The sequence below is a fragment of the Clupea harengus genome, chromosome 17 (assembly GCF_900700415.2).
Source record: "Clupea harengus chromosome 17, Ch_v2.0.2, whole genome shotgun sequence".
NCBI classification, from domain to species: Eukaryota; Metazoa; Chordata; class Actinopteri; order Clupeiformes; family Clupeidae; genus Clupea; species Clupea harengus.
In genome coordinates this window covers 12642767-12657882 of record NC_045168.1, presented here as the reverse complement: position 1 = coordinate 12657882, position 15116 = coordinate 12642767, and the positions used below count along the sequence as shown (strand labels likewise).

Sequence of the window (15116 nt, the reverse complement as noted above, 5' to 3'; positions counted from 1 at the left end):
ATCTCCAATCCAGAGCAGCTCAACGCTTATGGCTTTAACAAGCGCTCCGCTTCTGCTTCAGATGGGTCGCACATGTACCTCGTGTACGTACCAGTAAGCTCTCACATTCACAGCACTTATATGTAGGAGTAGTTGTACATTTACAGGAGGGGGATTGGATTCATTCTGACTTCCTGAGTAAACATACATAACTGTAGAAGATCTGTAGCAACACTTAACACAACAATGCGCTCTTTTACTTCCTCCCCTCTCTCTCTCTCTCTCTCTCCCCCCTTGTCTTGAACTCTTTCGTTCTCTCTTCAACTGCTCTCCAACTCTTTTTCTGTTGTTTTCCTATATTCAGCGAATATCTCATTTGATCTGCTGCATAAAACAGCTGGCTCGGGCTTCAGCACACCTGCTTTCAATTCCGTCTGCAGACAGAACCTTTTCATTACTTCTCACAATCAGTCGGCTTCGTATTCTAATGTAAGTGCCATTACTCAGGTTCTGACAAACAGACCGTAAGCTCGCCTGCCAGTGAAACACCACCTGGCTGGATTTGCTCCATAACCAGTGCCAGTTTAAATAATACTGGAGCTACGGCTCAATCGGCAAAATGGGAAAGCTCACCAGGATATCGGTATTTTAAACTCATAAGCTCAGATCATATTTTGTTGCAAAATGAAAAGAAAAGAAAGAGTAGAATGAGACTAGGCATTTCATACCAGCAGGACATCAGACAGTAACACACACAATACATTAAAAAAGTATTTCTGTAAGCACACCATCATTTTCATCAAACTCTTCTATATGCAAATCTAACTGATCTTCTTATGGAAGATCAACAAGGTAAACATCTTTGTGGCAACGTTGTGAGAAACCGTTGAGAGTATACCGCAGCAAAGGACAAAGAAATGGTTAAATGGCGAGTTACGTTGTGGTTGGAATTTAAGACCATTGCGGCTTTCTTAATGGTGCATACCGAGAACAGTTCAAATCTAATCCATCTGAACGTTTGCACTCTTTCAAGGCATAGGCCAAAAGTCGTGATGTAGTCCACCACAAAACATCATAATTGCACAGACTTTGTCAGACATCCAGGAATGTGTTTCATTGTAAGGAAAATATATGTTTTATTCATTCTCTTTGCATTTATAGGCTACGCCCGTCTGTCTCCAACACTGATACACTTGTGGTTTAGGAAATAACTAGAACTCATTCAATCACCATTTGCATATGGGAAGTGGTTATATAGCAGGAGACATTTCAGTGACTGTATTGCTGCCAATTCTCTAAAACACTTCATTTCTCCTAATTGTTTTGCAGAATACGGCCCATAAAGAAGCAATTAAACATGGTATGCTAAGGCAGCATTTCCACAAGACTAGACATTTCAGGGTAACACAAACCATATGCAGTATATAGTTAACACGGCCCCACTGGGAATCAGAGGCATTTTGCAGTCAAACGCATGTGTCATGTTCTCATGCACTTTCATTCATGTCATTTACAGTAAAGGAAAATATGCCTTATATGCACAGCACGAATATACGCATAGACTTCATATAAATACAGGGATTCGTCCAACTGAAATTGACAGACCTGTTGCCTCACTACAAAAAAATTATACGTGTGATAGCATATATATGTTTATATGTTTGGACAGATTTTTGAAAGAATAACCACATTCAAGGGCCAGATTTATGTGTTTGCTAATTGTTTTAGAGGGCTACTAGTAGGAGATGCCATAGAGTATCTGTAGAGTTAAGTGTAAGTGTTATAAATAACTTATCTGGACTCAAACTGTCAAGCACATATTTTGTGAAACATTTTCTAAAATGGACAGACAAACAAATATTTCCTGCACACCTGAAAAAAATATTATGTGACACACATACACACTCACTCGCACTCATACACGTACGTGCGCGCACACATACACACAAGCACACACACACACACACACACACACACACACACACACACACACACACACACACACACACACACACACACACACACACACACACACATACACGTTTGACAGGAATGAAAATCAAACACAGAAAACTGTAAGCTCAATCTAAGGAAAAATTGGTCTCTGGTCAACCAGCCGAAGTACTCGAGTGCTTTGAGTACTTTTGTCAATATATAAAAACACCATTGCCCCTGGAATCAGGAGAGACATGTACTAATACATACCACTGAAATCATATAACTCAAAAGTGGCACACTGACAACAAAGTAACAAAATGTATAAGTTAATAATCTACTACTAAAAACCACATACATGTATGGAGATAGATTTATCCATATAGCACCTGTGCTACGTCATTAACACATCTCAGAATGTCTGAGGAAAAGGTTTTCTGTCTGTTTCAGGTTTACAACAGTTGTGGAAAAACCTGTAAATATTTTCAGGTAAACAACAATCCATGCAAACACCTCTCATGTTCTCTCCCAATCACAGCGCCACCCAGAGGATAGACACGTTCGGGCCGCCCTCCTGGCTGATCTGGTTGATGCGCCCGCGTACGCAGTCCAGCGTGACGTAGACAGCCGTGCCGTTCTGGACAGCGAAGGAAGTACGGAGGCACACACTGGCCCACTCGCTACCATCGGGTATGTGCCCGCTGACCTGCTGTGCCAGCGGAGATGCGCCCCCATGCCCCCTCACTTGCCCCTTCTGCCCCCCGGCGCCTTGCCTGTAAAGGGTCAGCTTGACAGCGCTACACGAGTGGATGAGCTTTAGGGTCAGTGCCACGTTGACTGTACCCTCCTCCTCAAAAACAAAGTTCCGCCCAGGATGGGCGTCACCTATGCCAGACAGCCGAACCTGCTTTGGAGGGGAACCTTCCGGTTCCACATCAATCTGTTGGAAGAGGAGAGCCTTGTTCCGTACGGCGCCTGATGGGAGACCAGCCCGAGCCACACCGGCCGCTAGCGTGCACGACGCAGCCGGCGGGATCCAGATCACACTGAGGATGCTGATGCCCGAACTGTCCCCGAAGTACCTGACGCTGCACTGGGCCGGCGAGAGCAGCTCGAAGCTGAGCGCATCTCCGGCCGCCACCTGGGTAGCGGCGGACAGCGTGACCGACGTGTCGCGGTAGTTGACCCCTGGCTTGAAGGCTCGTGCCACCTCTGCGCTGCTCCCATTGTGTGTGACGTAGGCGACCAGCGAGAAGCCCTCGCGCACACACGTGTGGCCCATGGCATAGAGGGCCTGCTGCAGGATGAACTTCACCACGCCGGCTTCGGTGAAGCGCACACCACGCCCGTCGTGTGTCAGCGCCAGCATGTACGGGTCCGACACGGTGGTGACGCGGAACGACGGCCGGTAGCTGGTCTGGTAGTGGGCGGTGGCGGTGGTCATGTGTGCCGTCATGGCGACGGCGCCCGTGTCGTGGGAGAGCCAGAGCAGGCTGAGGGAGGGGCCGCTCAGGTCATAGGCCTGCAGGTCACGGCTCTGGTTGCAGTGCTGGTTGGGGCTCCGCAGGAAGAGAGACACGGTGTAGTTAGGCTCCACCTCCAGAGCCACACTCACACTCACACCCTGCAGAGACGGGAGGAGAAAAATAAACAGAAATTCACACAGGTGAAGTATAGATTTTTGTAAACACACACACTGCACACTGCCATATGAAGTTAGTCATCTTCTGATCCTATGTTTGTATCTTCATATTATGCAAGAGTACAGCTTTCGTGTGTGGTATCAACCTCTCAAGCTTTTTTACTAAATAGTCTGATCAGTTTCAATATTACAAACCACCTCTGTAGGCTAACACTTGCAGAGAAACATTATTTGAATGCACTGGATTGGTACAAGAGCCCTGTGAACTCTGACCTGGAAGCGTTTCCTCTCAGGCTGCTCCAACCGTACACTGCTCAGCTCCTGGACCTCCTCTTCACTGCCATTCAGCCTAACCCCCACCTGGAGGTAGTTCCTGCAGCTGTGCTTCACAGCCAGGTTGAGGTCCACCCACAGCAGCCCGTGCTGCTTCAGCGTGAGCCGTCCGTCCTGGCTGGACAGGAGGTCAGAGGCCTCCCCACCGTGGACGCTGAGCTGGAGCCCAGGGAAGATCTGCTGGCCAGCCTTGGACTTGGCTGAGGGTAGGCTGGAAGCTGCACTCCAGACCTGGGACAGGCGGTTGTCGGAGAGGGCTCCACACACGGCATCGCTGGTGGTCGTGCAGGGCAAGGCGATGGGCGCCCCGTCGCAGTCCGAGCAGGCCTGGCACTCTTGCAGCTCCTGGTTGTAGAAATAGTTGCGACCGCAGAGCCCAGCAGATGCCTCTCTCTCAGACACGCCCAGGCATCGGAAGCCCCCTGGTGGACAAAAAGAAGATATCACAGCAGCTGAATCACCAGGTCAGCATGGCAAACAACTCAATAAATAACACTGTCAGGTCCGGGGAGTGACCTTGAACACATACAGCATTATTTAATATGAATAAGTGGCTGTGTATTTAAGCCCGGTGTTTGAAAAATGCTCACCTGGAGTGTTAAGACATTTCACTCGCTCCCCACACACAGTTGGTAATTCAAGGCATTCATCCCTGTCCTGAAGATAAATTGCATCTGTCACTCTTAAAGTCCATGCAAAAGAGCTATAAATACATATTTGCCCCTGTTTTCTACATTATTATTTCAATAAAGTCACCACTTGAGTAGCATTTTGCACTATTTTGTATACAGATTACGTATGAATGCATGTACAATAAAACCAATTCTTGCTAAACAAATATCAAACTTGTTCCTCCTCATAGCAAAGACCTCAAGGCTCAATTGAAAGCACATCTGGTTCTACTGACATCTGGTATACAGGTTCATTCTGGAACAGTATTTATAACATGACCTCCTCTCGTGTGTGTGTGTGTGTGTGTGTGTCTGCGTTGGTGATTCAGGGAGGAGAGCGAGAGGCCGATGCGTACCTGGCAGAGCCGGTCAGCTGTGGGAGTGCACTGAGTCACCAGGAAGAAGCCTGGTGGGCACATGGTGCAGCTCTCACAGCTGGGGGGGTCCCTCTGGAAGGCGCAGTACTCCTCCGGGCCACAGGGAGACAGGCAGGTCAGGATGGGGTGGTGCGGGCGGCGTCCGGGGTGGGAGAGGGTGGGCAGGTGGTGCTGCGGTGCCGTGTCCCCGGGGATGTCCATGACCTTGGCGTCCACGTCCACCTTGTGCACGGCGTACGACTTGTGCAGGTGGCTGCGGGCCTGACTCTGGAGGCCGGCCAGGTGGCTCTCGAAGTAGCTCTGGAGCTCCCCCTGCAGGCCCTGGAAGGAGGCCTGCTTGAGGGTCTCGGCGAGCAGGCCGTACTGGGCCTTGACCACGTCCATCTGCTCGTACATGCGGCGCTGCTGGTCCAGGATCTCCCGCTGCTGGGCTAACAGCGCCCCCTGTTGGTTGGCCAGCTGCTGCTGCAGGTCGCTGATCAGAGTCTGCTGCGAGCGAAGCGCCTCCACCAGCTTCTCCTGCCCCTTGGCCAGCTGCAGGTGCAGGATGAGGGCATCTTCAGATGGCACCTCGTTCTCCCCTGGAAGAGAGGGAGAGATTGAGAGGCAGTACGAGTGTGAGCGAGGGGGGATGGGAGAGGAGAGGTGTGTGTGTGAGAGAGGGATGGAGGGGGAAGGAATGTGTGTGAGTGAGAGAGGGAGAGTGAAAGAGAGGCCAAAAGTCAGACAGACCGTGAGGAATAGTGAGTGACTGACACAGTGACAGGTATTGGCAAAGAGAAAGTGTAGGCAGGAGTTAGGGGATAAAAGGGCAAACACTCTCCTGCCATTTAAACAAGGGGAAGGGAGGTGAGCCGTGTGTTGGCACTAAAGTTCTACTCCCTGATGGGTATCTGCCTCACACTTTTAATGGTGCTAGATTTCACTCGATATGGAGCCAAAGAACCAGCACTGCAGATGCTGTTTTTGTAACAACTTCAAGTAAGGACTCAGGAAGACTAAGGTCTTTAAGATAATCTCATACAGATAAATGCAAATAGTGTCAGATTTACTGAAAGATATGTGATTTTCCACCTCTTGCCCATGAATGATTGATTACTGGTTAATCCATCAACAATACTAGTTTCCTACATGGAGACACATCAAGGCTGAGTACATTTTCTACACTACTGACTGCCAGAATTCTTTCCCGCATTTAGCTGTCCAGCGCTAAATGTAGCTATACGCAGATGAAGACTCCTGACAGATGTGCATGTCTGCAATGAACATTTTTGGGCAAACTATCAAAGCAACTCTGACTCGATTTACTAGGCACTTGTGACGTTTTCAATTTCAAACACAGTGTGACACTGATGTAAATATATTCTCAAAGAACTACAAAGTAACTATCAAAGCCAAACTGCCCTTAAAATGCCATTTTCACGTAAACATGATCCAATTCAAATACCTGGCCTTGGGGATGTTAATGATCTCAATACCAAAATGGGGATTTTCTAATAAAAATTGGATGGCATAAAACGCCTCTCAAAATATGTGTTTTTTCTTTAACCACACAAATACCCAAAGATCCCCAATCTAATTACAAAAATACGGATTTGCGCAATCACCTGGCTTGATGTCGCAGGTAAGTTGAACGCCCAGAGGGGCGCTTGCCTGGTCAGACACGGGATTTCCTAAGTCAGGCAAGTCAGGCAAGTCTCCTAGAAACTGGGCGGCTCGGTCTGGCATGTGGATGAGAGTCGGATGGTTTGTGGCGGCGGCAACATCATCATCACTGCCAGACTGGCATCCATCTTCCACACATGGTCTCGTTCGAGGCTTGAGTCGTATCCTAAGAGGCAGTTTGCACTCGATCCCTTTGCAATCCCTGGTGTCATTGGCAGGTTGAAGACGTCTCTGCGGGCTATGACAATCCGATCCCGTGCAACCTGGTCCGAATCCCTCAGACACCACTGTCCGTGCGCCATCCGGGTCTACATCTGCGAATCTGTCCCGCTCAGGCTGCTGAGCTGTTTGAGGATCTGAGGCAGAACTTAGTGATGGAGTGTTTTCATATGTTGGCTGGTGGTAAGGGGCAACCTGTGAAGATCGGACCTGCGTGGTGGGGTTGTGTTGGCGCGATGGTCTGTGCGACCGTGGCACTTGACAGTGAGGTCCAGAGCAAGGTCTGGGATCCCCTGTTTCTGAACCAAAACAATGCGTCCCTCGGCATATCTCTGCAACACCACCAACAGCGAGCAAAGACAAGAGGAACCACAAAATCAAAAGCGTCGATTTGGAAGACAGCATTCTCTGTTCATTAATCCGTTCTGTGTGAAGAGAATGATACGTGGTATTAATCAATCAACTGAAATCAATCAAGCTGCCCCAAAACAGTCTACAGAGAGGGGGAGTAAATTAGCAGTAGTTAAAAAAAAATAAAAAATACACAATCACAACACGTGACATTTAAATGCGTAAAATAAACCAATGCATAGATTGCAAATATGTGAACACAAACCAGATCAAAGCCCTAATGAGTTTTTCTAAGGGAGTTCAGAGAATCGTTACGGGCTGCAATCGGTCACTATGAGAAAAAGTTGTCTGAAACAACAAATAGTGGCGGAATGTTACCTGTGGCATGCGTTTAACGGGCTGGTGTACCCCGACGGAATGTCATTAAAGACGGGAGTAACGGGAGACATGCATCTCTCCCTCCTCAAGCCGCCGCTCGACCCACTCTGCTCGGTTCTGGAATAGAATGTCAGTATGTGGCATTCCAAAGCCTTTAATTAGCATCAGGTTTCCCCAGCCTCGGTTTAACCCTTCGCTCTCTGCTCCCCTCTGTGGTAAGAAAGTGGCTTCCCAGAGCTTTTGATCTTTCTCTGCCGACACTCGGGCACAAGGACGCCGTCATGTTGAACAGTACGCATTCGTCACTTTTACGATTTCAGTTATCAGTTGTAAGAAGGCTGTGTCTCTGTAACTGAAGCTGCTGCATTTAAGAACAAATACAGATATTACAGGGATACCTTGGAAATATGACAGAATTTTACAGAAAGTACCATGTAAATAAGATGTATTGAATTGGCAACAGTTCAATTTTCTTATACGAACATCAAACGGACAAGCAGATCATTTAGTTTTTTCTGATTAAGGTGGATACTGGACAAAGCTTATCTACTAGCCCGCCATTTCTCTGCAGTTATTTCTACTACCGACATGTCGGGAGGGTTTATTGAAACTGCAGCCGTCTCGTTGGTCCCTCTGTCAACGGAGTTTTAGGATGTCAGATGGGGTTTGTGCAGGATGTCTTGATTGTTAGGACAGCTGTTGTCTTCCATCCAAACAGCTGTCACGTCGAAGTAGCCAAGTCAACACGGGTCAGAGTTTGTTTGTTAGAGTTCAGCAAGGCATGCCATTTGTGCCAGCGACCTCAGACGAAAGTCAAGAATGTGACCCTGTGAGCGGTTGATTATCCAAATGTTTTATTGCCTTGTGTTGCGAAGGCGGTTCATTGCTTGTCACTAGGCGTAGCTCTAGTTGTTCAGCAAAGGTTAGCCCGGTACTCTGTTTTTATTAGTCACCCCATGGTCGAAGTAGCGTTACAGCATATTCTTAGTTATGCTATATTTATTTCACATAAACTCACGATCAAAGCAACCCAGTCTTGCATAAGTATACATTAATCCATCACGTTCGGAGGCATATATACATAGCCTATATTATATATATATATATGCAAACATGTGTCATGCATACTGCATCCATTTCTAGTCAAATACTCCCAGTGTTTCTCTCAAATCAGTGCTACGAATACAAATGAAAATTCTACAAAAAGCTACCCATTGCTGTCTAGCAGAAAGCAATCCCAGTTGTTTTGGGTAATTCCCTTTGCGATTTTAACTGCGCGACAGTTCATGTCTGGCTTTAATACAAGGATGATAAAGATCCGTGAGGGTTTTCACCACCCACACAAAGTGACAAATTGTAGTTCCACCTCCTAACAGGTGAGAGCACTATTTCACTCCTAGCAGTAAAGTCATTTTATTTCGCGTAATAGGGTGTCTGTTTCCTGGGACATTTTGATCAGTACAGAAAGACACATTTTGGAACAGAATGACTGTTTCTGCTATTATGAGACACGCGGGACAGCGTAAGGCACACCCTTGAGACTAATGGCTTTTAAAGATGTCAGTATGGTAATGTTTTGCTCACATCTAGTCACATCTAGTCTAGTCTTGAAATTGAAACCCTGTCCCAATGTATGTCAGTTGATTTTCAAAACCAGCAATCCTGTTCTGAGTCAACCCAAACTGAGTCCTTTTAAACCACTTTTTACTGCTAGCAGTCAAGAGGTTTTTCCTTAAGAAGAAAATTGTACTTTATTTCTGCTAATACTGAAAACCAGACTCTAGCAACAAAGTCATGCCCCTGAAATCCCACCTGTGACCCGGGGATGTACCCGTTCATCATATACAGACCATGAGAATATAGGAGAGTCAACCAGATGCAGTGAGACTGGACTGGGTCCCTGTCCCTGGCACTGTCTGGAGCCTGCCAGCCGAGGCAGGCCCCAAACCTGGCCACGGGTGGAACTAGCAAGATGACGCCTAGCCGAGCTTGTGGAAAGGGTGAACATAAACCTAGGGGAAAAAAGCTAAACCAGTCTGCATTCTGAAACCCCCTATGGTAATGGAAATGAGTGTGTTTATTTGGTGAGGGTTTGTGTGCCGTGTCTGTGTGTGTCTCTCAGAGTGTGTGTGTGGGTGTGTCTGCGTGTGTTTGTATGTGTGTGTGTGTGTCTGTAATTGCTTAATGGCATCTGGGTTAATTTGGTTCAGCCCCTGTCAAACGCATGTGTTTGTCAGTGTCGGCGTAGGAAGGGGAAATGAGGGTTGCCGAGTGGCCTTCCACGTCACCACATTTGTTTAACACATCACAGCTCAAAGCTCTCTGGTTTCCCCCGTGGGAGTGCCGCCACACAATATGTTGACAACCTTTTGCCACGGGGAGGGTGGTCTGCGCGCCCCCTCAGGATTATTTGGGGGGTTTTCTGACGGGGGAGGCTTAGCAAAATGGAGGAGACTAGTAATGGTCCTTTAATAGGTAGCAAATGTTGGCGCAACATGGCTCTCTGTTGCCCACCATGTTTATTTTTTATTTTTTTTATAAAAAGTTTTTTGTTAATAAAAAGTCACACCTAAAACATTGTCTTTTCAGTACATTCCATTGTGGTGAAACAGGGAAAAAAAGGAGGATTTGAGCCTTGATTTTGGCCAAGAGCAAACAAGAAGATAACAGATGTCACCATGTGTTGCCAGAATAGGATTTTCTCATTGGATTCCACGGGGAGGTCTATCTGTAGTTCGGGTCACTTTAAAAAGTTCTGAGGAAGGGTCGTTTGGTTGTACCAGAAGGCTCCCTGAAGTCCTGTGTGTGTGTGTGTGTGTGTGTGTGTGTGTGTGTGTGTGTGTCTGTCAGTCCCAAAGCAGATGGCACACTGAGGCGGAGCCCTCCTCCAGACTCGCTCTAAGAGGAGAAAGCCTGAGCACAGATATCTGTTACCTCACCCCTCCGTTGGGGCTCACATGAGTGTGTGTGTGTGTGTGTGTGTGTATGTGTATGTGTATGTGTGTGAGTGTGAGTGTGAGTGTGAGTGTGAGTGTGAGTGTGAGTGTGTGTGTGTGTGTGTGTGTGTGTGTTACCTCACCCCTCACATGGCTGATGTTCACTTATCTTTTCCTCCACTACTGGAGAATCAGGGCAACCACCCAAAGCAAATCACGCTTTCCTTTTACTTATCTTCCCATCCTTGTGCCTTCCTCCTCTCTCTCTCTCTCTCTCTCTCTCTCTCTCTCTCCCTCCCTCACTTGTCTCTCTGACAGCAAAACCATGCACAGATTCACAGACAGATGTACAGTGTAAGAATTAAGCTTCTTTTAAAGAAATATTGGTTTCCTTCTCCCTGGATTGTACATGAGTGGATATGTATATGTGATACTTTAGGCAATTTATTTCAGACAAAAATGATTATTCATTAAAGGTACAGTGTGTAGTTTTTAGTGGCATTCAGTGGTGAGGTTGTTTGAATTGCAACCAGCTGAATACTCTTCCCTTTACAAGTGTACCTACAGTACTCATCAAATGCCATAAAAACGTGAAAGCCCTATCACGTGCCAGTGTTTTGGTTCGTCCATTACGGGATACTGTAGAAACATGGCAGCACAACATTGGCGGACTCTTGGAAGATGACCCGCTCCCCATGTAGATATGAAGGGCTCATTCTGAGCTAACAAATACTGACCTAATTGATGACCTAATGCTGGGGGAAGGACATGTGTCCCAGTGTATGTAAACATACTGTATATCTCAGGTCCTGTTTACATTAATAAATATGAACATACACAGGCTACAGGTATAAATAGTGTGCAGTGTGCATAAATGTGTGAAATGCCCCTCCCATCTCAGACTGACAGCTCATAGCTAAAAGTACCACTCAGATGTGAAAAGATGGAAAAGAAGAGTTTTCCTGATAGAAAAACTACCAGGAAACTAAACTAAATCTCCGTCTTGTGTCGAGTCAATGCAGGGCACATGGAGAGGGCTGTCACCATTGAAGAGAGAGCCCTGCATGGAATGTGTTGTGCAGGTCTGGACCTGTACTTCCGCATGAAGCAGGAAGCAAAGTAACTGTCAGTGACTCAGATGCACTGTGGCAACATGCACCCCTCCTTACGTGTGTTTAAGGGTGCTGTGCTGCTTTATTAACAGAAAAAAGGAAAACAATTGAAGATAACATCGCACGATTGTGAAGCCAAATTGTTTTTGAGTCTTTCAACGCTGATTTTGAGGGTACATCAACATAAAGGTAAGAAGACTTTTTTTTATGGACCACAGAGAGTAGCTATTTTTTGTTTCTGGTTGCGGCATTACGATTCACGTAACAGTCAGTAGATAGTGTATCTGTGAAGTTGGTGTATTTGTACATTTTAGATTTGATCTTTTCAACCTTTCAGTCTTAAATTCTGTCTACTTTCACTCTTTATGTACAATTTGTGTCAGTGGTTCTTTACGTCTGTGCTGTTGTGGGTGAGTGAAGCGTAGAGCTTTATCCGTTATGCAAAACTGTATCTAAACATGATTCTTTTAACAACCCAGTTCTCCAAAATGTCTTTGTGTATTTGAAACAAGTCGTATAAAGTTTTATTCATACTGAATGAAAATTAGTTTTACTCTACTATAAATATTGTATTAGAGTGATTGAAGGAACATGTTGAACTACTTCCATATTGGCAGCTGCTCTGTTGTGGCAGAGTGCATTATTGCATGGTTCATAGCCTCCATAAAGACTCCACCCTGTTAGAGCTAGATTCGAAAACCACAGAAGAAGAAGACTGTTGCCCCATAAATCCAACCTATTTACCATCATGTGTGTGTGGACAACTAAAGCGTGGAGGGTGGGTGAGAGGACCTGACACTCTTGGTGTGCTTGGGTGGGTCAGACGGGTGTGTTCGTGTTTGAGGACATGTGACAGCCTTGTGAGAGTGAGATGTCAAGTCCAGTAGAGTGTCAAGTCACCACACTCTGTGCTGAGGCTGGCCCTCTATGGCCAGTAGGGTGTCTAATTTTCCTTTAACAGTTCACAGAAGACAATCAGCAGTGATTGCTTTTTCCCCCTCACACACACACACACTCACACTCACGCACACATGTGAAAAGCTGAAGACATCTTTCTCAGATTGGAATTTGATTGAGTTATCATTGGCACAATTTGCACTGTTTATCGTATATCTCTAGGATTCTGTAGAGTGTGGGCCATGGCATACGGTTTTCCAGAGAAGCGCAGTTCATTGGTTGGATGGCAGATGTTTCTGGATTTGGAGAAAGATCAGGAACATGTGTTCACTTAAGGACTGGTTAAGGATCACACGGAGGCTCCTGGTGTTTGTGCGCACATGAATCCAAAGAACAACCATGGGGAGTAAAAAGACCCACACGCTTTACACTTGAAGTAATGTAGGTTACCAGAGAGAGTGAGTGTGAGTTTAGCGTGTGTGTGTGTGTGTGTGTGTGTGAGTGTGAGTTTGAGAAATTCCATCCACACAGCTTCCATTTTGGTAATTCAATAATTCATTATTTTTGTTGGTGTCAGTGGGTATCCAGAGACATAAGAATGTACCTCCTCCCCTCTTGGGAAGATCTGATCTGAGATCAGTTTGCTTATACACAAAGTGCTGGCGAGTGAAAAGAAGATGTGGAGTTTTTTTCAGTATGTTGAAAAGAGCAGAAACTGCATAATGCAATGGTTATCATGCAACACAAAGTGCTTGCATAACCATCATTAAGGGAAAAGAATCCTGTGCTGTGGTCACTGTTTACCATTGGTCCTGTCTGTCCGTACTGCATACCTAATGTGAAGCTGCTTGAAGCTGCCCCATCTCTAGCACAGCAGCTCTCTAATGGCTTCCCGTTGGTCCCTCTGACAGCCATGTCCAATCTAGGATGAAAAGGAATCCAGCTTCAGAGTCAAGAGACTGCCATGGAAATAACCTGGAGTGTAAACAAGTCTTTTCTCCCTCCCTTCCCCCCCCTCTTTTCCCTCTCTCTGTCTACTCCCCCCCCCCCAAAAAATGTAATTCAGTCAAGCTGGTGCTTCAAAGCCCTGTCATGAAATGGAGCTCTGTTTCCAAGTCTTCAGATGTCAAAAAGTAAAAAAAAAATATATATATCGTATTCTTGTAAATTATGTAAATAAGTCAATTGTTCAACGTCCCACCTCAGCAATCAGAGTAGATCTCAGTGTCTGTCCAGTTCATGTATTGTTGTCCCTCTTATGGTCACAAGAATGTACTCTGTCATCCAAAAGACCTTGGAGACATCATGGTCAAAATGTTCTGTGGAAGTCCAAAGATGTGTGAAGCTAAGTGGCTGTTTACATTCATGTGGTTTTCCTAGAGGGAGAAGCATTGCCCTGGCGAGACGCTTTCGATGGGGTCAAGAAGTATCCTGGTGTTTTTCAAATATCATTACTGTGCTATATCAGAACTGTGTTCACAGTTAAAAGGGCAATGCTGTTCGTAGATCCCAGTTGTGTCTAGTATATATCGTGGGTTGTGCTACCATCTAAAGTCATCTTCCATCTACAGTTAGTATCTGAGTTAGTTAGCCATCTTCCATCTATAGTTAGTATCTGAGTTAGTAAACCATCTTCCATCTACAGTTAGTATCTGAGTTAGTAAACCATCTACAGTTAGTATCTGAGTTAGTAAACCATCTTCCATCTACAGTTAGTATCTGAGTTAGTAAACCATCTACAGTTAGTATCTGAGTTAGTTAGCCATCTTCCATCTATAGTTAGTATCTGAGTTAGTAAACCATCTTCCATCTACAGTTAGTATCTGAGTTAGTAAACCATCTACAGTTAGTATCGGAGTTAGTTAGCCATCTTCCATCTAGTTAGTATCTGAGTTAGTAAACCATCTTCCATCTACAGTTATCATTACAGAATACTGTGTTCATTTTCGGACGCCACAGCTGCGGTGCCCTGTTGGCCTGGGGTAGAGACTCTCACTCCAGGAGGTTACTTCACATTCCCCACTGGTTCTGTCCACAGCTCTACCAACCTAACAACACAACCACCAACTGTGCACGCATCAGATACTCTCAACTCTTACAGCAGTTCAGTTTACCATGTTCAATTGGAATTCTTGAGTCATTTCATTTTAGAATTACTGCAGTTAAACACTGGATCGTATTAAACTTATGTGCAGAACTGACTGTGCATTTTGTCATTATGATATGGTGCTAAGTGCCGACCACAGTTTTTTTTATGTCTCAGAGACTGGGAACACGCCCTGTAGTTCTCATCGCCCTTTAAACATAGAGCAGGTTCACGCATGATGGCATCTACTGCTGATGTTATGGTAACATGCCTCATCATAGGACATGGGCTTGATTACTCCAGGGAGGTGAGACGACCACCAAAGGAAGCATTGTGATTATTCCCCGGTGTGACCCAGAAACAAATGGAAAATGGCCATCGTCTATGAGCTGCTACAGTCAAATCAATTTCCGCATGATTTTTTTTTTTTTTTTTGCTGTTTGCTGTCACAGCGCAGAGCGAATGGCTGTTGTAGCCTGTTGAAATTGTCACATGAGGTCCTGTATTGCAGAAGAGGCTCCAAGCTGAAGAGCGT

General features: G+C 45.8%; 2 protein-coding genes across 2 annotated transcripts in view; one reads left to right on the top strand and one right to left on the bottom strand.

Moving 5' to 3' along the window:
* Positions 1-1989: 1989 nt before the first annotated feature.
* Positions 1990-7004, bottom strand: nell3 (NELL (neural EGFL like) family member 3). The gene is made up of 5 exons (XM_031583880.1): positions 6545-7004; positions 4917-5518; positions 4480-4546; positions 3830-4311; positions 1990-3538 (listed from the first exon to the last, which is right to left on the bottom strand). Exons 1-5 carry the CDS (start codon positions 6663-6665, stop codon positions 2447-2449), a joined length of 2364 nt encoding a protein of 787 aa, XP_031439740.1. The 5' UTR covers positions 6666-7004; the 3' UTR covers positions 1990-2446.
* A 4321-nt stretch (positions 7005-11325) lies between these two features.
* LOC105889233 (amyloid beta (A4) precursor protein-binding, family B, member 1 interacting protein) overlaps positions 11326-15116 on the top strand; it is a 20772-nt gene continuing 16981 nt past the window's right edge. Inside the window, exon 1 of the mRNA XM_031583682.2 lies at positions 11326-11787. The gene's annotated coding sequence lies outside the window, so the exon portion shown is untranslated. The remainder of the gene's footprint in view (positions 11788-15116) is intronic.

Coding starts and splice junctions, on each gene's coding strand:
- nell3 (XM_031583880.1), bottom strand. CDS start 6,665: ATGCCAGACCGAGCCGCCCAGTTTCTAGGAGACTTGCCTGACTTGCCT. Junction 4,547..4,916: donor CAGCTGACCGGCTCTGCCAG/GTACGCATCGGC, acceptor ATTTATCTTCAG/GACAGGGATGAATGCCTTGA. Junction 3,539..3,829: donor CTGAGAGGAAACGCTTCCAG/GTCAGAGTTCAC, acceptor CCGTCTCTGCAG/GGTGTGAGTGTGAGTGTGGC.